Source organism: Aplidium turbinatum, chromosome 8, assembly GCF_918807975.1.
Source record: "Aplidium turbinatum chromosome 8, kaAplTurb1.1, whole genome shotgun sequence".
Taxonomy (NCBI): domain Eukaryota; kingdom Metazoa; phylum Chordata; class Ascidiacea; order Aplousobranchia; family Polyclinidae; genus Aplidium; species Aplidium turbinatum.
This window is the reverse complement of record NC_137479.1, coordinates 27,795,496-27,817,575: the sequence shown is the minus strand read 5'-3', so window position 1 is coordinate 27,817,575 and position 22,080 is coordinate 27,795,496. Positions and strand designations below refer to the sequence as shown.

General features: G+C 37.1%; 3 protein-coding genes across 3 annotated transcripts; 1 reads left to right on the top strand and 2 right to left on the bottom strand.

The window, feature by feature from the left end:
- Positions 1-1,399: 1,399 nt before the first annotated feature.
- Positions 1,400-6,364, top strand: LOC145775970 (uncharacterized). Its single transcript, XM_082587379.1, has 3 exons — positions 1,400-2,970; positions 3,162-4,640; positions 4,839-6,364. The coding sequence occupies exons 1-2, from the start codon at positions 1,566-1,568 to the stop codon at positions 3,398-3,400; spliced, it is 1,644 nt and encodes a 547-aa protein (XP_082443505.1). The 5' UTR covers positions 1,400-1,565; the 3' UTR covers positions 3,401-4,640; positions 4,839-6,364.
- A 4,920-nt stretch (positions 6,365-11,284) lies between these two features.
- On the bottom strand, positions 11,285-14,262 carry LOC145775887 (uncharacterized). The gene is made up of 2 exons (XM_082587281.1): positions 14,160-14,262; positions 11,285-12,272 (listed from the first exon to the last, which is right to left on the bottom strand). Exons 1-2 carry the CDS (start codon positions 14,221-14,223, stop codon positions 11,773-11,775), a joined length of 564 nt encoding a protein of 187 aa, XP_082443407.1. The 5' UTR covers positions 14,224-14,262; the 3' UTR covers positions 11,285-11,772.
- A 5,389-nt stretch (positions 14,263-19,651) lies between these two features.
- LOC145775923 (interleukin-17C-like) lies at positions 19,652-21,666 on the bottom strand. The gene is made up of 3 exons (XM_082587334.1): positions 21,532-21,666; positions 20,927-21,178; positions 19,652-20,671 (listed from the first exon to the last, which is right to left on the bottom strand). The coding sequence occupies exons 1-3, from the start codon at positions 21,627-21,629 to the stop codon at positions 20,479-20,481; spliced, it is 543 nt and encodes a 180-aa protein (XP_082443460.1). The 5' UTR covers positions 21,630-21,666; the 3' UTR covers positions 19,652-20,478.
- Between the last annotated feature and the right edge of the window lie 414 nt (positions 21,667-22,080).

Here is a 22,080-nt window from a genome sequence, read left to right as displayed (position 1 = left end):
ATATAGATTAAGTTTGAAAGAGCAAATGTTCTGTGTGGCCATTTTTTTCCTAGGTCTGATGTTAGTTTTCTCTCTTTACAGCTTTAAAGATTTTTATGAAATACCGGTAATGATTTCTAAGTTGTATAGCTTAGTTTATTAAACAGTTAGAATTGATAGACTAGTTTTCAGATGTTATGGAGATAATTGAATAATGGAAAATCAGAATCAAGCTTTTTATAATGAAAGTTTATGCATCAAATGCCAATCTCATAATTTATCAAAGCTACAAGAAGTGAAACGAGGTGGACTGAAGACATTAATCAGCTATGCACAAAACATTGGTGACAGTCATCTTTATCAATATCTAAAAGAAAAAGAAGAGAGCGAAAGTAGTTGTAAGGTGCATGAGGTGTGTCAAACATTACTTGCTGTTTGCTCATGCTTGGAGTGGATGTGATACAACTTCTGCAATATATATATCAACAAGGTACCAATATAATTAATCAGCTTTGGTAGCAGTACATTTTAATCTTGCTTTCAGTGTTTTATATATAGTGTTTGTTACAGTGTTTTATATATTTCTGAACTGCTTACCATTACCATGCTTGTCTGAAAGTACATTTTTACCATTTTCTGATCAGCTTTTAAAAGATATGCAAGAATTCAGATGGCAGTCATTACCAAATCCACTCAATATTATTCTAATATTGTAATACTTTTATTTGGAATGCCAATTTATGGAGTGTATGCAGTATGCACACTAGGGTGCACCATTTGCCGAAAATTTTTGATAAATGAGCCTAACTTTTTTTTATATGTGAGGTTAGCTAAAAAAATGACTTGTACAAAATTTCACCCCGATTGAACAAAGTTTAGACCCCCCACCCGGCCCTTAATTTTGGACTCCGATGTCATTTTTTCAACGTTTTTGCCACTAGGTGGTGCTATGTTTATGCTACACGCATGGGGTTACTTTTAAAAGATGGCCCTTCAATTTCCTCATCATATTAAAAAAAAATTTTTTAAATCAGTCAAGGGGTCATCGAAAAATGGGTCAATTGATGTTTTATTTTAGTCAAAACACTGCAGTACGACATCTAGTGGCGAAAATTGAATTCAGGATATCTGCTAAAGTTCTTATCCAAAAAACATAAAATTGGTATCTAGACCCCCATTTTCGAGGGTGGAGAGTCCATTTTTGCCATTTGCTTTGCATTATTTGGCCACTAGTGGGCTTAATGCTCAATTTCAAACTTCAAATGCATTTAAATTGTTGCCATAAACTTTTATCGTTTTCACAGGAAATTATTAATAGGTTTATCTTAAAACTATACATACCGTAACACTGGTTTGTTATGTCTGACTCTAGCTTTAGAGAATCTATTCTTGAAACAATTGTAACAGAAGATGACAAAAACATAAATGGAAGTAGGCTACCAACTGAGCATCAAGTCCTTCTTTGCTACTTGGCACATCGTGCATGTCCAAGTGTATCTTCTAAACGAGAGGCTGCGAACAAAACCGTAGATTCTGTGATTCCTTTTTTTGAGAAAGCTGGTGTACCTACTGTTCATAAGCAAAAAATGGCTGAAGCTGTAGAAAAGTTATTGGGAGAGTTTGAGAGTTTGTTAAAGATCAAAGTGAGTGCCCGAAAATCTGGAAAACCTAAAGAAAGAATCAACAATTTTAGGAAAAGAATAAAAGAAAAAACCATGAAGTTTTGGCCAAGAAACGTATTGAAACTGATGACCAATGATGACGACAAAGCTTTTTTGGAATCAATGATGTCAGATCGAAAAGCATCGCTAGCTGGAAAGGACAAGACAATGGCTGTTTGTGTCAAGAGGAAGAAGACCAGAAATGACCAAGAAGCTAAAAGAAGAAAGCAGCATGAAGTAGATGCAGCTCACCCTGCCTCTATTGTGCTCAGTGACGGCACTACTACGGACACAAGCACAGATGATGATAACGAATTTCATCAAAATTCCTCCTCCACTCAGATTATCAGGAAACACACAAGATCTGTGAAAATCGGAGTCAATGTCCATATCCCTCCTGATATACTGAAAACACCGAAAGTAGACCAGGCCTTAGTACGCAACAAAGTTTCGTCTTCTGCTATTTCAGCTGTGTTGCATGAAATTATCACTACAACAGATGGAGATCCTTCCAGATTAAGCTTAAGTTACACATCCACAGAAAGATACAGGATCGAAGCAATTCAAACTATCTCAGAAGAAATTGCTGACAATTGGACACCCCCTGCAATAGCAAATATACATTGGGATGGTAAGCTGATGGATGCATCAGATGGAGTAACAAAAGTTGAAAGATTACCTGTTCTTTTATCTGGTGTTGGAGGTACAAAACTGTTGGGTGTACCAGCTATTCCTCATAAGTCTTCGGATTCTGCAGGTACCCTCATTGCCAACGCATCTCTAAATCTGGTCAAAATATGGGACTGTCGCAACAGTTTGTCTGGAATGGTATTTGATACCACTAGTTCCAATACCGGAGCTCAAACGGCGGCATGCGTGGCCTTGCAAAATGCCATTTCAAAGCCTTTACTTTGGTTCGCATGTCGTCATCATGTAGGCGAAATAATTTTGAGCCATGTTTGGGATATTCTACAAATTGAAGTATCGAAGAGCCCTGAAATATCCCTCTTCAATAGATTCAAGCAATTCTTTCCTGCTATTCCTTCTTCAACCAAAGACCTCGAGTATATTAATATTCCGGAAAATTTAGTTACAAAACGAGAAGAAATTATCAACCTCTGTTACAATTATCTGCAACAGCCATGCAGTAGGGGGGACTACAAAGAGTTGGTCATGTTAACCTTGCTCTATCTTGGAGATACCTCAACAAAAGAAAAATTTAAATCTTTCAATAGACCTGGTGCCTTACACAAGGCACGCTGGATGTCAAAACTGTTATATTCAGTCAAAATGGACTTGCTAGGATCCAGTATTAGCAACAACTTAAAAGGTATGTTTGTGAGAGGGAAACATAATATTTCAAATGGTTAATTACAAACTGGTGTGTTAAGAAAGGTTCCACCCTAAAGGTATGAAAACTAGTCAATTATGCTGTAACAAATTTTAAGGATTTATACTAGTTTTGCTTTTACAACTGCTATGCACAGTCGACAATTTTACATAATCAAAATTTGTTTTTAGGGAAAATTTTTGGCAAAGATCAATTGGAGAAGCTTCAACGTTTTGTGAAATTTGTTGTGTTTTGCTACATTCCATGGTGGCTTACTGCTCCTATACCATCCAGCGCTCCTAAAAACGATCTACTTCTTCTTCATTCATTCCTAGATTACAAAAGCATGGATAAAGTAATCGCAAATGAAGCTCTTCGACGATTTGGGAAGCACATGTGGTATCTGACCGAAGAACTTGCAACAATATAAAAGATTCTACCAAGCAAACAATGGCCAATAAATTGCTTTCTAAAGAAAATGATGGTGTGTGTAAGAACAGATTTGGTTCTGGATTTGGGAAACCGAAATTTTCAAATTTACCGAAGGATACTTTTTCGGATTTAGAAATATACATTGGCGTTGATTCTTGGGTATTTTTCAATGTTTTAAGAATTGACACATCGTTTTTAAAGCAACCTGTTAAGACATGGAACAGCAACCAAGCCTACACAAATGCAAAACATGTGGTGGACAACATCAGAGTAGTCAATGATGCAGCAGAGCGAGGTGTTAAACTGGCACAAGACTTCCATGGAGCTGCACAAAAAGAGGATCGCTACCAAAAGATACTACAAGTCGTGGAAAATTCCAGAAAACTTCTACCTAATCAAAGAAATCAGAACACTAAATCTTCATCGTGGTTTCTGTGCCTATAAATTGTTCAACCAGAATTGTTTTTTCAGCTTGCATACTAATTTGTGTTTTATTGTTTGACTGTACTTTAACCATACTTAAGTTAAAACTTATTAACTTTCAAAAAATTGTCTTGTATTATATTGAAGACTTCTGTAGCGTCATCTAGTGTCCTAAATGTGCAAAACAAACAGCAAAAATGGACTCTCCACCCTCGAAAATGGGGGTCTAGATACCAATTTTATGTTTTTTGGATAAGAACTTTAGCAGATATCTTGAATTCAATTTTCGCCACTAGATGTCGTACTACAGTGTTCTGACTAAAATACAACATCAATTGACCCATTTTTCGACAACTCCTTGACTGATTTAAACATTTTTTTTTTAATGTGATGAGGAAATTGAAGGGCCATCTTTTAAAAGTAACCCCATGCGTGTAGCATAAACGTAGCACCACCTAGTGGCAAAAACGTTGAAAAAATGACATCGGAGTCCAAAATTAAGGGCCGGGTGGGGGGTCTAAACTTTGTTCAATCGGGGTGAAATTTTGTACAAGTCATTTTTTTAGCTAACCTCACATATAAAAAAAAGTTAGGCTCATTTATCAAAAATTTTCGGCAAATGGTGCACCCTAATGCACACATTATTTGGTGACAATGATTAATTATGTCATCTGTCTTGTTGCTTAGGAAAGCTAAAGATGTTCAATTATATACCTGAAGAAAGAAGAATTTCAACAATCTGCTGATGTATTTGGGAGATTAGATTCTACACGTGAGCAAATAGCTGATGCTAGAAGAGATTTGTTATTGAAAAGGTTAGTTACTGGGACTGTATTGGTGCACAGTTAATTAAATAAGAAGAAATGAAAATGTTGCTAAGGAAAAGATGCAAGTTATAGCAAAACAAGTTGCGTTATAATATGACTAGCATAAACATGTGGTGTACTACAAATCAAAAATTTTATGGCAGCAAGACTTGATTTATCTAAGTTGATATAAAACTGTTGCTTCAGGTATGTCAGTGGAAGCATCTTGACACTGAAATATTGGATCTCGCACAATGTGGATGGAAAGCTGACGCAGCAGGTGCAGTTATGCCAATAAAGGCCAATTTAGATCCGGCACCAGAATGGCTATTGAACGTTGTACGATGCAAATGCAAAGAAGGAACAAAAAATCAATGTGGTACAATGTCTTGCAGCTGCAGAAAACATGGCTTAAAGTGCGTAACAGCATGTGGAGAGTGTCGTGGGGAAACTTGTTGCAATCTCAGTTGTGTACAAGAAGACTGCCCTGAGGATTGCGACGGTTTCACCATGTTTCAATAAATGATCTGTTCTGCCAACAAATTAAAATCAAAATTTTACAAGTGCTCCAGTGATATTAAAAATGTTCTATTCCGTTTATATTGTACTCCAATGTATGCATGTCATCTGCTGTGGGAAAATTATCATCAACGTAACATTAATCGCCTGCGTGTTGCCTTCAATAATGCATTTAGAATTATACACAATTTGCCTAAACATTATAGCGTACGTGAACATCAAGTCTTGTGCAACATTATAACATTTGATGCATTACTTCGGAAATATGTTTTTTCTTTTGTTGGAAGATGCGAAGTATCCGTGTGGTTAGCGCGTTGGGCTCGCATTCGAGAGCCTGCATGTTCGACTCCAGCCACCCGCACTTGCTGTTGTTTCTCTGGGCAAGAAACTTTACGATAATTGCCTCTACCCAGTGATCGATTTCGAGTAATGGGTAGTACCACATTTAAGTCATAAGTAGAGTAGACAACCGGAAACAAACATTGCCGTCGGCTGCAGCGTGGGTCAGGTGTATGTCGGAAGGCGTACACCGATGCATAGCGCTCAAGTCCGCTTTCCCGCAATGCAGGATAAAGATAAACAAACAAACAAACTCTATTGTTGCCTCCCTGATGAGGTCCGATTGCCATCGTATATCAAATTATCGTCTTCATTATAATAATTCTATGTATGCTGATATCTAGTTTTGATGGCTGCCACGTCATCTGATTGTTTTTATCGTTCTGAATACTTTCAGTTCTTCTAACTTGCAACACTACCGTACCATTGTCTGTAAACTTGTAACATTAGATAGCCTATTTAGGGAACGTTCAAATATTACGTAACGCTTTTTTTCCGAATTTTTGACCCCCCCTCCCCCATGTAACGCCAACGTAACGCTTTTTTCAATCCCCCCTCCGCCATGTAACGCTTTTTCACTACGAATTCAGCACAAAAAACTACCATTCCGTACTCGAAAGCGTTACGTAACGTTTTGCTTGAACCCCCTCCCCCCCGATGTGACGCTAACGTAACGCTTTGCATAAACCCCCCCTCCCCCTCGAAGGCGTTACGTAATATTTGAACGTTCCCTTAGTGAGATTTTGTGCATTTGCAGTTTGTGTATTATTTCGTTGTTGTTGTTCGTTATTTGTGCATTTGCAGTTTGTGTATTATTTCTTTGTTTTGTGTATTGACAGCTTTGTCTGATGCAAATAAATATTATTATTTGTGTAGCCTATTGCCCAAATTTGAGCTACCCGAAAGATTCCACTGGATAGTTGAGCTGTAGCCTACTCCTCAGACATGGCATATCCACTAGCAGTGTGAGTCGAATTTTCACCGTCGACAAGAACAATAGTTACACGCCTTGGGCACTGGCAGCAGTGACCGAGTGGTTAGCGCGTTGGGCTCGCAGTCGAGAGCCTGCATGTTCGACTCCAGCCACCCGCACGTGCTGTTGTTTCTCTGGGCAAGAAACTTTACGATAATTGTCTCTACCCAGTGATCGATTTCGAGTAATGGGTAGTAGGCTACCAAATTTAAGTCATAAGTAGAGTAGACAACCGGAAACAGACCTTGCAGCGTGGGTCAGGTGTATGTCGGAAGGCGTACACCGATGCATAGCGCTCAAGTCCGCTTTCCCGCAATGCAGGATAAAGATAATAAAACAAAAACACTCCACGGCATAATTATTGAAGTAAAGTTTTAAAAATTTTCGCATTTTTTGTATAATGCCCATAATATACTCTAGCCACTTGTAGCGTTTAGTTTCGTCATTAAACCGGACCTGGGGTCAAAATGCCCCCTTGAATCATTATATGAAGCTCCGTTATGTCTAAAAACGATTTTTTAGAACAAATGTATTGGATCTGCAATTATCAATGGGGCTGAGAGTAATAGGTAAGCAATTTTAATTTGATGACGTCAGAGTGACGTCATTTAAATATAAATAATATTTTATCAAATGTGAGTTGTCTCTTTCTTATACACATAGGGAAAAAAGTTAAAAATGAGCCTAAAAACTTGTGCAAAAGGAAAAATACAGTTTCGCCACTAGCGGCGCAAGGTGCTGCTTCAAAAACGGCCATAACTTTTTTTGCCAAGGGTCTCTGATTGGAGGAGAGTGAAAATCTTAATCTAGAGGAGTTAAGCTATCCAACGATACCTAATTTGTTAAGGTCGCAATTTATTCCAGGTCAATACGTTTTACGCTTAGACTATTAGTATCCCTTTAACACTTCCACTCTATTTGTTCTTCAAACTGCGGTACTGGGAGCTACCCTGAATCTACCAACTACATCCTATCCAAGTAAGAAATACACTAGCATATTATGAAATAACATTTATTTTTGTGGATTTGTCTCTATGTTACTAGTTTCTCCAAAGCGATGTTCATCACCCAGTGATTAAAAAAAACTTTGCACGATTAAATATTGTTTTACCACAAAAGTATTACAGTTCTAAATGAGGAAACTTACAGCAGGATAATTTTAAATGAATTTGCTTTCTGTTTTTGAACTCGATTTTCATTCAAATTGGCCAAGCATTTCAATATTTTGTATCATTCACATCATTCAGGACTTGTTATTGCGTGTACGACGTGTTGACGCACCGACGTAATGAGTCGTATTGACCCACTAATGCTGTGTGACGTATTGACGCATTGACTTCCTTTCTCAGTCCGGTCTCCAGCGTGGAGTGAGTGGCTTAGTTGGAACAGTTGCCCAGTGACGTGTGGTAGCAGTGTGACGACCAGGTTTCGTAGCTGCCTCAAAGAGCAGTGCGATGGAAGTTGGATAGACAAGCGTCAATGCCCCTACGCGTCTAGTATTTCTGGTATAGAGTTTTTTTATTGCGTTAGGTCTGATACTTTTTTATTTTTTTGATATATTCCTAATTTTTTTTTAATGATTTTTAAAGAAATTTTGATGTTCTTTTTATGAGTAACGACAATAGAATGGACGTTGGTTCGAGCCCATTTTTTAACCAGACCATCACATGTAAATTAACACCAAAGTTTCCTTCCTTGCCTTTTTGATCAATAAATTTGAGTTTTCCACCATCAAGCGTAAGTTCAGACATGAGGCAAAACGTCGGCAAGCGTTAAAACAAGAACAAATTTTAATTTTTTCTGTGACCTGAGTTGATGTTTAGAGCCTTGCGGAAAGACGCTGAACTTCATCTTGTGGAAGAAGTGCGTGTATAGATATTGCAGGCACATTCGCTACTATCGAGTCGGTAACTTCAATGACGACTCACATGGTGACGTAGTGTGCGTTGAACCCTCTGAGATGTAAGTTTGTTATGTGATGGTAGACAACATAACTCTCAATGGGATAAAATTTGTTTATATTGGTTGTATGATAGATAGACATAATGGCTATTTTTAAGTTATGAAGTTTTTAGTTTATAAGCCAATTATTTTAAAGTTCGCCTTCCTTTTGTAAAGCCAAAATATCAAATTATAAAGTGTAATCATATTGCCTTTTAATCTTCTTCCAACGCCACTGTCTTCACTTTTGGTGTAGTTCATCATATTCATGTTCGTAACATATTTGACGCTTGCTTTACAGACGAGTGTACCTCGGTAGCAAGACAGAACTACCAAAACTGATCGGGCGGACTCGACACTCTCTGTGCGGCAGCTCTTACATCAACGGTACTTTGGTTGGAGATTTAAACGGAGACGGCTACGACGACTTGGCTTGTCCGCATGAAGGGTATGGTGCTATGGGCGCGAGATAGTCATGTCAATTTATTTTGTTTTAACAGCGCCATATAATAACAAACAAGTAGAGTAAATGTAATTGCCAAAACAATGCATTGTACACTTGTTGGTTAGATTATGGTTAGATGATTACAACATTTGCTTGTATACAAGGTTTTTAATACTTAGTGGATTTTTCTATGTTTCTAAGGTTGTTCTTGGTCTTTTTAAAACCTAATTTTCGTTATCAATATTTTGATTTAATTTTGTTTAATCTTTAAAAATTTAATGAATAAAAGATCTGAATAAGTTCGTTACTTTTTGCACTAAATATTACTCGATGAACTTTGCTTTGTAGCCGATTGCTACTGTATTAAGGGTTTGGCAAGTTGCATGGCCGAGTGGTAAGAACCCTAGTACTGCGCTCGAAGGAGTGCCGGTTCGACACCGCTCAAGAGCAATCAGCTGCTTCTTTGACTGACCCTGGCATGCTTTATGAGCTTACTGTCCACTAAATGTAAACTTTCGGCCATCGGGCGTAGCCTTAGCCTGAATATTACAAAACCAATCAAAGATTTATAAATAGTTATATTTTTTTTTATGTTGCAGACATCTAGCAGTGCTTCACTTTAACCTGGCATCGGCTTTCAAAGGTCAAATCCCGATTGTGTATCAACATGTCTGCTCGCCGAAGGCTTCAGTTCATCTCGGGTTTATGGACAAAGACCTCAAGATGGATGTCATATGCTCAGCAGTACCTGAACTCTCGTTACCGGAAAGCATCGTCTTCAACGAAATGTTGATTACGTAGAAAGAAGTTTTAATCAAACGCTTTGAAGATGAGCGGTGGTTTAAACGCCAGTGGCATTCCGATTCGCTAGAGGACGCCTGCTGCACGCTCAGGACCAGCTATATGAGGACCAGTGGTTTAGATTACTAATCAAACCAGCCAATCAGTCCTTTTTACATTGATTAAACGTTTGTAGACGTCTGCAGATGTTGCCTGAATTACTGCCTCATTAGCAAGAAGGAGATCGATGCGAAAAGGACTCATTTGCTGACTGGGAAAACGTTTCATAATCGTTCGTGAACAATTCTTTTCGTTTCGATCTACCTAGACATTTCCATGTTAACAACATGAGGGCTTGAATGTTACCGCTTCAGCTTTGCAGTGTCATGTGTCCTACCTTACGCTGTCTATTGCATTGATTGTACTGTGTCAGTGATTCAAAGCTTTTGGATCAAAGTCAGGTTTCGTGCATTATTATTAAAGGCTTCATACTTCCAGCAACGAACAACGTTAGTGATGTCACCGCATTCAGTATCGATTCACAATTTGTGTGGTGGAACTATCCTGTGGTTTGAAGACTATTTCCGATGTTTTTGTGACAAGGCAATTACGCCGCCGTAGGCTCCGTTTTTTTGTTAAATAATGTAAAAACCATTGCCTTACAAAAATACACAACCATTATCAGAAAACCTTCACAGTATTTCCCTAGTTCCTGGAGTAGGGCGCTTTGGTGTAGGCTACCATCTGATCTAAAAGAAGATTCAACTATTTTATGTCGGAGAGTGTTGCCATTGGCATGACTTGTAAAGAATGGTTTTGAGCGAATTGGTAGCACCAGCAATCGCTTATTTTGCCTTTTAACGTTTTTCGTCAAATCGTTTGTCTAGTTTTTTTGTTTTTCACGAGAGGCAACATGAAATACATTATATAGTCGCGAGATTGCGTGAGGTTTGTGTAAACAATGGAGAATCAAGTGAATTTATTTTGATTTATGAGCTACAGTCACTTATTGGAATAGCGGTAGTGTCTACGTGATTTGTCCGTCACGTTTTTTACAGGCATAATTTTTGAACCAAGTTTTACTCGTGTTTTTGATCGACTTTGAAAGAAAAAGCATGAAGCAGCTTAACCCCAAAACGAAGTCCTGACACGTTACTTTAAGATTGCTTGTAATCAAATTTTGTAGCTCACGTTTCTTGGTGTGGCTATTTTACTCACTTGGCATCATGAGATATGTGTCGTGTTCAATGTGCTGCTACACTGAAAGCCTCTGTGACGAGTGCAGATATGCACAATGTTAAAATTCATCAAGTTTTGATGAAGAAAGACTATAAACATGATTTTAGCAAAAGTTATTAAGTATCGACAACTGGTTTGGTGACTTGTCTCTCCAGATGTGCGCTTAAGTGACGTGTTTTAGTAGGACAACCCTTCGTTCAGCGGCACCTAGTGAATGGAAAAAAGTACTGGCAACAAAAACCTTTCAACAAGCGAGACAATTCACTCGGTCAACCTAGGTGATCCGGCCTACGTCAGTGGTTCATAGCCTCTACTCTACAAGTAGGCTATGCGAAACTGCCAGGATTAAGTTTTTAAAAAGGCTTTCTCAGTCAGATGTCAAAGGTTTACAAAGAAACAAACTTTCAATGACCGATTGCAAACGATGGTTTTGCTCTTTATTTGACTGTGGAATAGCGAACATGTGAAAGTTTTTGTAAACATGTTACAGTAACTTTTTTTTGTCGTATCCAGGCTTACACACCTGGTGGTTGAAGATTTAGATTAAGTGGACGGGAAGGCAAGGAAGCCAATCTTCGTGTTCACCTTCAGGCGTATACACAGTAACTTGAACCTTGAACTTAATTCAGTTTTGACCATCATCACGGAAGACAAAGTGTTGCAAGCATTGACTAAATTATGATTTTGACATAGCAGTTTTATTGATTTTTAAATAAGTTCCTGCGTATTATAACACAGCATGAAAAAGCGCACTGACTCTTGTAAGACAAATATAGCCTACTTGCTTTTAAGAGAAGAAAAACAGTCGGCGAACTGATGAAACTCAAAGAAATTTGTTTATGCAAGAAAGCCACCCTTTAGTTTTGTTTTTACATGAGCTATTTGTGACATAGAACGCTTGTTGGTTATTCATCAAATTCTAATCCCACACCTTGAAAAACGGAAGTCACTCTTTTCGAACCTGAGAAGTCCGCGCTGGTAAAGTTAGAATCTCCAAAATCACAGCTTTGATATTCAGTGCCGCTAAAATCAGCGAGAAAAAACTGAGACTCACGAAAGGTGGAACCGACAAAAATACTCCCTGAAAAATCCGCACTCGTGTAATCAGATTTGCTGAAGTCTACTCCGTAAAATGCTGAGCCACTAAAATCCGCACCCACAAACCGAGAATTTGAAAACGCTGTACCATAAAATTGACAGCCGGAGAAATCAGATTTACTGAAGTCAGAGAAAGAGCCAAGGCTTCCATAAAAATTCCCACCACGGCTATCGGCACCAGTGAAATCGCACTTAGTACAGTTAGTTCCGTACATATTGATTCCTCTAAGATCAGATCCACTGAAACGTGTACCACTTCTGTCTGCTCCGTTCATGTCTTGTCCTCGAAGGCTCTGTCCAGAAAATGCTGAGAAAAATGTATAGGATAACATTAGTTACCTACCATCAAAAAAGATTACAAAACTGGCTTGTATAGAACAGGTTTGATAAAAAATTTGCCTTACTAAATTCAGTTAACGTACCGATTAGGCTGTGCCAAAAAATGGCGAGGTTCAGGGATTTTTCCTTAACTTTCTCAAAATTTGTAGTGGACTTGTACAAACACAAACGTGAAAAAAAAAATTGAAAATAATGACGTCACACGGTCGCGTCATCATATCTTGACAATCGAATTTATTTTTGTGAGGTTAAAGTTTATACAAACTTTTTTGAAGAGTGTAGGCTATATTATATACAGCTTATACCTCACAAAAATAAATTCGATTGTCAAGATATTTACACAGTCAATAAACATTGACCTTGGCCGTATTCTCTGAAAATGTTGTCTTATTTTGATATAAACTGAACAAATGAGAGCAAAAAAGAAAAAAATGTCTAATAGGTCCTGCATCTCCCCCAATACAATAAAATAGTAAAATTTAATTTTTTGCTTAAACTATTTTTCAAGTAGTCCTAGAATAAAAAGAGTTCTTAGAGCAGATATAAACATGCCACTTTTGCAACTTTTGATGTAACGTTCTTTTTTTTTATCTCCAGTGGTTTTCGAAATATGACAATTTTTATGAAAATTGGCCATAGAAACGCCCAGCGCGACCGTGTGACGTCATTATTTTCAATTTTGTTTTCACGTTTGTGTTTGTAAAAGTTCACTACAAATTTTGAGAACGTTAAGGAAAAATCCATGAACCTCGCCATTTTTTGGCACAGCCTAGTACCGATGCGTTATGTTTAATCTTTCGGACATGACAAATCATAGGCTACTGTAATGAAAAGCTGTAATGTTTGCCGGCTTATTCACGAGACTCAAACACAGTAGCGTTGACAGGTGGTAGCTTACTTTTTGGACCGGGCCAAAGATAATTTTAAGAGCCTGGAAACATGAGGAAAACAGCGTATTCTTTGGATACTGTGTGTTTTCTTCTGAATCACCTGATTTGGGGCCCAAGAATCTCATTGTCACAGGGCCCAAAATATCCTCTCAACTACCCTTCTCATACGGTTTGATTTCACAAAGAATATTTTAATAGACTATATAATTGAAGGAAGAACCGTGAAATTTTGCCTCGAAAACAAACTTCCAAATATTTTGCTTTGAGCAGACTTACCCCTACCCCTAAACGGCTAAACTGCAGTTCCACCCCTATCCTTTACATTTTTAGTTTATTTACAGTAGGCTACGGTATACAGGCTAACCAATATTTGGAATTTATGATATCTTTTCCAAACATAGGCTACTGCAGCTCATGCAAGTATGCTGTGGCTGAGTGGTTAGCGCGTTGGGCTCGCAGTCGAGAGTCTGCATGTTCGACTCCAGCCACCCGCACTTGCTGTTGTTTCTCTGGGCAAGAAACTTTACGATAATTGCCTCTACCTAGTGATCGATTTGGAGTAATGGGTAGTACCAAATTTAAGTCATAAGTAGAGTAGACAACCGGAAACAGACATTGCCGTCGGCTGCAGCGTGGGTCAGGTGTATGTCGGAAGGCGTACACCGATGCATAGCGCTCAAGTCCGCTTTCCCGCAATGCAGGATAAACATAAACATAAACAAAAAACAATCTCTAGTTTTTGTTTTTAATTACAAAAATAGGAAATGCACTAAATATCTTCTTTTTTTGCTGTAACTTTGCAGAATAGTTTATAAATACTTTCTTAGGCCAAGTTCGGCCCATGTAGGCCTTGCAAGTTAATGTAAATGGATTTATTGTCAAAAACAAGAGTGAACATGGCTAAGCTAATTTGACATGAAATAACCTACAATTAAAAGCAATCATAATAGCGCTGTTCCACTTACTTGGTAATCCATTGCAGCACGACACGGCCAAGAAAGCTAGAAGTGCTATTTTTAGATACGACATTTTACCAAATTGGTTTTACAAACTAAACTGAAAAATAAACTGTGTATAAAGCTCAATGTCACTGGTTCAAAGGTATCACAGTTTTATTGAATAATTGGTTGGAGCATTGCTCTGCATAATTTTCTATTGTGTTAAAAATCAAAAATTAAAAAACATCGATGGTATAACGCACTCACACAGTAGCGTTGACAGGAGGGTCCAGGACGTACTATTGGATCCGGGCCAGGGATGGGTTTAGGGGCTCGTAATCTTTCAAAGGGGCCCGGGAGTTTGCAGAAACCACCGCGTATTCTTTGGATACAGTGCGTTTTTCTTAGAAGTGTCCTAACTTAGGGCCCAAAAGACCACGTTGGTACAGGGACCAAATTATTTTCTCAACAGCCCTAGTTTCACATATTTATAGAGAATTTAAACCACTGATGCAGGACCGGTCAAATTGACAGAGTGTAGTTTCCCATTGTTGTTAGAGTGTTGCTGTCTATAAATTATTCCATCCACATTGCAAGCTGCGTGTTAATGGAGAGCTGTCTCTGAAATGCGTTGCTAGAGCAAGAGCTGGATAAACGCTGCTTGACCTTGTGGCTGCTTCATGCACAAAATCGAGAACTTAGCTGACCAACTTCTCTTAGCCTATTTTTTTCAGAAACAGCTCTCAACTAATTTACTGGATTACATCCAAGGTATTTTTTTTAACAACCAGCTAAGCCACCTGTCAAACCAGGTTGGCATTATTGGAAAGCCAGTGCTTTAAGTGCTGCGTCAATGTGTGAAACTGCCAGGATTAAGCTCAGAAGTTTCTTCGGTCCGAGAATAAAGGTTCCCGCAATCAATTAAACCTACTCCCATCTGTGCCTAAGTCTTAGTATAATGAGAACCTTATTTTCTTGTTTCTCTTATAGTTAATTCCTATTTTTTATAACTGAGTAGGCTACGGGACCTTTGTATCTTCCATTAACAGCTATTGAAAGCCCCGTGCGTTTTAAACTGTCATGACAAAACGAATAATCTTCAAACAGAACCACTCTTTGCACTTAGAACTGGCTAATAGCATTTTGGTGCTCAACAGACAGAGTATTGCACCGTCAAAAGTGGCGAGAAAAACCTTGCTCTTGGGCAGAAAAAAATTACAGTTTTACAAAATCTTATTTGAGCTTTCAATTCCATGATAAAACGTCTATGTTATTACTTTTTATGATTGATTCAAAAACTTTAAATCCTCTGATGCAAGATCGACAACTCCATCAAAGCTTCAATTAACAAACTAAATTTCAGTAAGATTTTGAATGTATTCGGTATTTTTTATTAAAAACCTGATTTGCAGGTGCAGAGAACCTCGCGTTAGCTGCATACGGATTTGGAAATTAACATCGTCAATGCCTAATTTCAATTGGCCGTTTGTTGTCTCACACGTATGTTGTAAAACCTGTTTTACTTGATATTGACGTCATTCTTCCAAATAACGTGGAAACGAAAACAAAATACTCTGCTCAAGAAAAAAAAATAGGCTTCCATTACTTTAGTTAAGAATAAAACATGCAGTTTTTGTTTACACTTTCTGTTCTTTTGCTCTTGTATTTATCATCTTGTGGCCCAGGGGTGTCCAAACTTTTCCCCAGGCGACCAAATTTGACAATCTGGAAGTGTTCGCAAGCCAACAATCTCTGATAATCTTGTAAAAATAATCTTGTTTTGCTCAAAAAATGGTGCATTATACAATAATATTTAGTGTTAGTTAAATTTGTTTTCACATAACAAAACAATATGCAGGTTTAATATAACTCACTGTACATATCTCAGGAACAGGAAGCGATAAGTTAAGTTATGCTCTAAAATACAGCTGTGTTGATGCGAAGGATGAAACTGACGTCTTGATTTCAATACCCAAGTCAAATTTGGTTTGAAGTTAGTGGTAGACAGACACACATTTGAAGTTAGTGGTAGACAAGCATAAAACATCACGTATGCAAGAGTGGTTCAATTTTGATCTCACGCGGTTCTTGTGTTCACAACCGAGAACTCCAAGCCCAACAAACTTAACGTTTTCTTCGCCCAACCTTCACATTTCTGGAATTTGTTTTATCCAGCTGCTCATAAAAAAGCGCAATAATGTTATGGCTTTATTTATTGTCGGTCTACAACAGCTATAAGGTCTTTTAGCGATAGGGCTCATTTTAAATTTTATATCAGGTTTACAATATTATTAAATTATTACCCGAATTATTCTCACTGCGTTACGCAAGAAAGAATACAATCGCAACCGTTTTACTACGTTATGCTACCGTTTTTACATTGATTCAACGTCTTTACATTGATTCAACGTTTTTACATGACAATTTCAAAAAGAACTGATTTGCTGGTTGGAATGATACACTCGTCTGCACCTCTACACAGCTGCTTGGCACCGTAGCCAGTGGCGTAGCCAGGGGGGGGGGGAGGTTTTGGGGGTCACGACCCCTTTTTTGGCACGCTTTTGACGTCACGATAGTGAGAGTGATGCTTTCAGTCAAAAAAAAATTGCCTAATTTTAAACAAAATTGCATTAAAAGAGCGAGTTTTGCCAATACCAAACATTCAAACATCTCAGCCAGGAATTAAGCAACAAGAAAACATAGAGATTTAGCTTTATTTTCAAAAAATGCCGAAGAAAACATGATCTTACCCTTTTGCTATGCCACCGGACTGCACTATTTTACAAAAATATTCATGCCCACATTTTTGTTGAAAATGCTCTCAGAATGCACCAAATTCAAAGTAATTTTTCAAAAATTCCTGGGGAAGGCCCCCCAGACCCCCCGTCGCTGGGTTGTCAACCTCCCCCCTTTCAAAATTTCTGGCTACGCTACTGACCGTAGCCTATTCTTGATAAAACACTGAGAGAAGCAAAAATTAACTATTATTTTCAAGAACATTTGTCTGAAATAACGACATCGGTTACCGAGTGAAGGAACGTTGGCTCTCCAATCTAACTCTGACAATTTCGTTAGATAATACTTACGACTTTGTGACTGGTATGTCTGCAGCCACATCATATTAGTTACAAACAAAAGCAAACGTTGCTTTTGATCAGTATTCGGGCACCCCAAAATTAAAAATGATATCCCATCTCAAAACCTTTCTCTGTTGTATGTTCACGAATAGCCTAAGGTCAGATCAAAATATTTATTCAACGTCGATCAACTGCAATTTTATCTGACATGAAACAACAACATGGTAACGTGGCTTTGCATGTATAAAGTTGAAACCTATTTGGCCTTTAGTAAATGTTATCTGTTAAATAACACGTCTAGTGGCGTATAAAGAATTTTCTTAAGGGCAGTAGGACATTTTACAATTGAAGTGGGTGCAAGGCACTACGCCGGCCTGATGCATGGCACTCAAATGGGCTAGATTGGGGATGTTTTGCACAAGGTGTCAGTGCTAGCGAGACACGTTAGGTTGTCACCACAAGACACCACAGGAAAGCAAAGCAAGATTATAGGATTATTGTGGAATTAAAGGCTTTCCGCTTGTGATCGCTTTCATATCATGTTTGCTTTCGTTGAGTTGACGGAAAACTTCGTTGAAGCTGTGCTTTCATTAAGATTGAATTTATTTTTAATCTTTTTGCTCAAACAACGGTTTTGCAAATGTCAAATAAAGTAACACAGCACTTAATTGAAAATTTGACAAAAAATGGGCAAAAACTTTCAGCATGTTTCCATAATTTTATGAAAATTGAACTTATTTTTGATTGTTTGCTCAAATAATGAAAATTATATTTTTTTGTTGAATTTTATGCATGTAAAATTTAAAAAATTCACTGAAATTGAGCATGAATTAAGTTGTGGGAGTGAAAAAATAAATGTGCAATTTGTTGAGAGTTTGAAAAATTTGGGCAGAAAATATCCAGATGTTTACAAATTGTATGAAAAGTATATCCCAAATCAATGTGCTCAAATGTTGAAAGTAATGCAATGCTTCAAACGTATAACTAACAATATTAACATGCTCAGCTGAAATAGTAGCCTGCAAGTTTAGTTCATAAGATTTGAAATATCTTTTCAACATACTTTTAACATCTGAAAATATTCAGATGCTCGCAAATTTTATGAAAAATGATGAAGCTTTGGTAGAGAGTTTGCTTTTTTAAACCATAGTCAAGCAAAACAAAGTCACCTTAGCGGGTTTAACATAATGTATTACACACACAAAGAAAATATGTAACATAATAACTCAAACGTTTTCGACACGTAGGTGCCGGGGAGCACTTACCCAAACTTAACAACCAAAAGTGCAATTAAAGAGCACATCGTCTCTTGTGAAACGTGTACTGACAATAGGCCTATCTCCATCTCTCAAGGCAGCTATGATTTTCAGACTAAGATCATGGAAGCCTTGAGAATCAAACGTAGCAATCCATCTCTCAACCGGTAGTTATTCGTCTGTGGCTCATCGTTCCTTTTGTGTGTGTTCTAATTGTTTGTCAAATGCCTATAGTTTACACCTTATGTGATCTGTTTTCCACCGTATGTAATTTACTCGTAAATCATTCTTGTATCATTTGTTCAGTTTGTGCTTCTCAGTCCGGAGTGTCGTTACAGTTACAGTGCAAAATCAACTTTATCTTACAACTTTTTTTTTATGTATATTGCAGGTTTAAGTAATTCCTGATAAGGACACACGTACGTGTCGAAAATGTTTGAGTAATTATGTTATACTGTATATTTTTTTATGTGCGTAATACATTATGTTAAACACGCTAAGGTTACTTTGTTTTGCTTGTTTATGAAAAATATATCCTAATCGAGATGTGCCAATATTGACTTTGAAATTGATGCTTTAAATACATAAAGTACAACAGCAAAATGCTCAGCTGAAAATGTAGTCTACAAGTTTTAAAAACTTTAGAAATAACTTTTAACTTGTTTAAACTTTAGATCATTATGACAATTTGTATTTTGAAGTACATCTACGCCTATTATTATCTTATTGATGTGAAATGTTTTTTTTTTTATATTAAGTTATCTGTATTGTTATAGTGCTTTCACATTATTTGAGCGATACTGCTAGTTGACAAATTACATCTACAATAATATATACCAGATATTTGGAGCAGTGTAGAATTTTTAATCAGGTGGTCTATGCTTTGTCGTAAAAAATATTTGGGCGCATTTAATTATATTTGGGCAAGAATTTTTTCCCAACCTCCAAAAACTAACTTTCTCCTACGCCTATGGCCGTGGTTCATCCCGTATTCTGTAATATATCAGATCTTTGGCAATTTGTATATTCGTACTGTGACGTAACTATACTTAAGTCTGTTTCATTTGGCAATATATATTTTTGAACTCATTTGACTGCGTACAATCAACTCTGAACAAGAATATTGTAAAAACAGTGGATGAAGAACAAACTTTTCTTTACGTCCCAAATAAAAGTTGGACGAAAGTATAACAATAATTTGTGATAAAACAGGCTATCCCATATAAAACATATTTACAAAGCAAGTGCATTGACAAATTGCGAAAAAGCAAGTCAAAGGGGACTTCTCTTTGGGATTTCATATCTTTGCAACATGCCCAGACAACAAAAGTTGTCAGTTTTACAACAAAACAAAAACTGGAAAGTTTTCTACCTGAAAATCAGCAAAAAATGGCTATAACGTTCAGATAATCGCCAGTAAACTACACAATGAGATTTGTACGTAAAAATAAGAGGATATTGGTTGAAGCAGGCTAAATATAATGCATAGCAACATAAAGATGCACATAAAAAAGAACACATAACGATTTAGGCATTATAACAGTGGAAAAATCTGGTACAAAAACTTAATACAAGTTGCATAAAAATAGCACAGAAATATTGATTGCCTAATTTGTATAAAATTAAATAGGTTATAACCAAAACGTTGATAGAAAACTTAAGCTACAAAGTATTACACCTTCTTAAATAAATGAAGCTTTTATTATTTCGAAAAGTATAGGCCTGTTCTGTGACCTACGGCAAATGTTTTTAGCTGTCAGTTGGTGTGTATGAAGATGCGGTTATCAGTCTATATTTCTAAGCCCACGATCATGTACAGCAATATCATTAAGAATTAATAAACCTAAAACATTTTTATACGGTAAGTTGATCATTGTAAAAATAAAACAATTATAATTATGTTTAATCAACATGTTTCGAGTAGGCTACTACACACAGCGTCCAATACTTTAATACAGACTTTTTAAGCCATTGTTTTGAAGAAGTCGCCTTTCAGATTCTGATTGCATCAATTCATCCTTCTATGGGGAAATCACAACGACACCCAAGCTGAGTGGTCACCAATCCTTCTTTGCCGGTGGTTGTGTAGTTGACGCGGTGGGTGATTTTGATGGGAATGCTGACCAAATTTTTATTTTCTCTATTAGTCCTTGGATCAATGCATCCTGTGCACAGACATTGCGTTTCTGGTATTTTCATTGGTCGTCTAAATATATAAATTAATTTTAGTAAAGCAATGATTACTATAAAAGCACATGACCAAGTAAAATGTTAGTTTAGGGTTAGTTTATTTTCTTCTTCAGCAACCAATGTTTTTGCGATTGTAGCTACCCTCTTTATATTGTGCCTACTCCTAAGTATTTATTAGGCTAATACGTTAAATTTTCTACAGCGTACGAAAGTATTGTCCTTATTCAGTTATACTTAGGCCTAAAACAACCAAGTCAGTTAGTTAAAGTACCTGTTTTGGTCATAGTTGATCACCCATCTCCATGGGGACAGGCTTCGATCCTTTTTCTTGCTTGCATTCCTAACGTATTCTTCAGTGAATATTGGGCATAAAAGAGAATTGTCAGATGATCTTGTCCTTCGAAGCTCTTCAGCCACACCACCATTTGTAACATCTCGAACTTCTAGGGAATCTGGAAATCTTGGATTACTTGCCAATTCCTCATACCATTCTTGGCAAACGGCATTCTCATCGCACATGTCACTAAAAATAAATAAATAACAAAGTTAATATAAAAATTGCAAAGCACAGTTGATTGCGTTTTTATGGCATAAATAGGCTAAATAAATGGTCAAAGGATGTTACAATTTAGTGATAATAACCTTGCATTATTTTGACCTCTCGCCAACGAGAAAACGTTCGCGATCAAGGCGTTTTAAATACACATTTAATGCAAGAACGTTTTGCGTCTTTGGGAATATTTACAATGAATATAAATACTGGTAAGTTTACGAACCATTCCAGGTCTCAATAAGGTTTGATTTAAAAAAAAAATGCGAAACTTCAGATCCAGTTAAACCACAAAATTCCATCTTGTCAGATACTTTCTTACTTACTTTGAAAATCCGATGGTGGTGGCCTCTACAGGAGCGATTCCTTGCTGCTTGGCAAGGGTATTCAAAAAAATTGACAATAAGCTGATTATGCTTGTCATTTTTTAACTTGTAAACTGTTTCTTGCAAACGATTTCTTTGAATTGTATTTTCAAACTGATACATCTTGCTGTGTTCTGCAGCACATATATACTGGTCGACATTCTCGAAACAGAAACCTAAATGGTAATATTTTTATCTTACAATTTTAGAAGAAAGCATAATTGCTCAAAAAGCACTACAACACCATACACGCCTGAGCCATACATAGAAAGTTATTGGGAATTCCCCTTACGTAACGTGAGTAACGTTGCTTTTCCAATTCTTTTCCCTACCAGAGTCACAAGTTGGGCGGACGTAAAAAGATTTTGAGCTATTCTGAAACGTTTGGGGATTTTTTTAAACGTCTGACGCCAGCGGCATGGCAACTGCACATTCGACACCATGTGAATCAAAGGCGTCTATTTATACGTAACTATTGTAACTTTTCTATATAGTTGGTTCAGTTTCAGT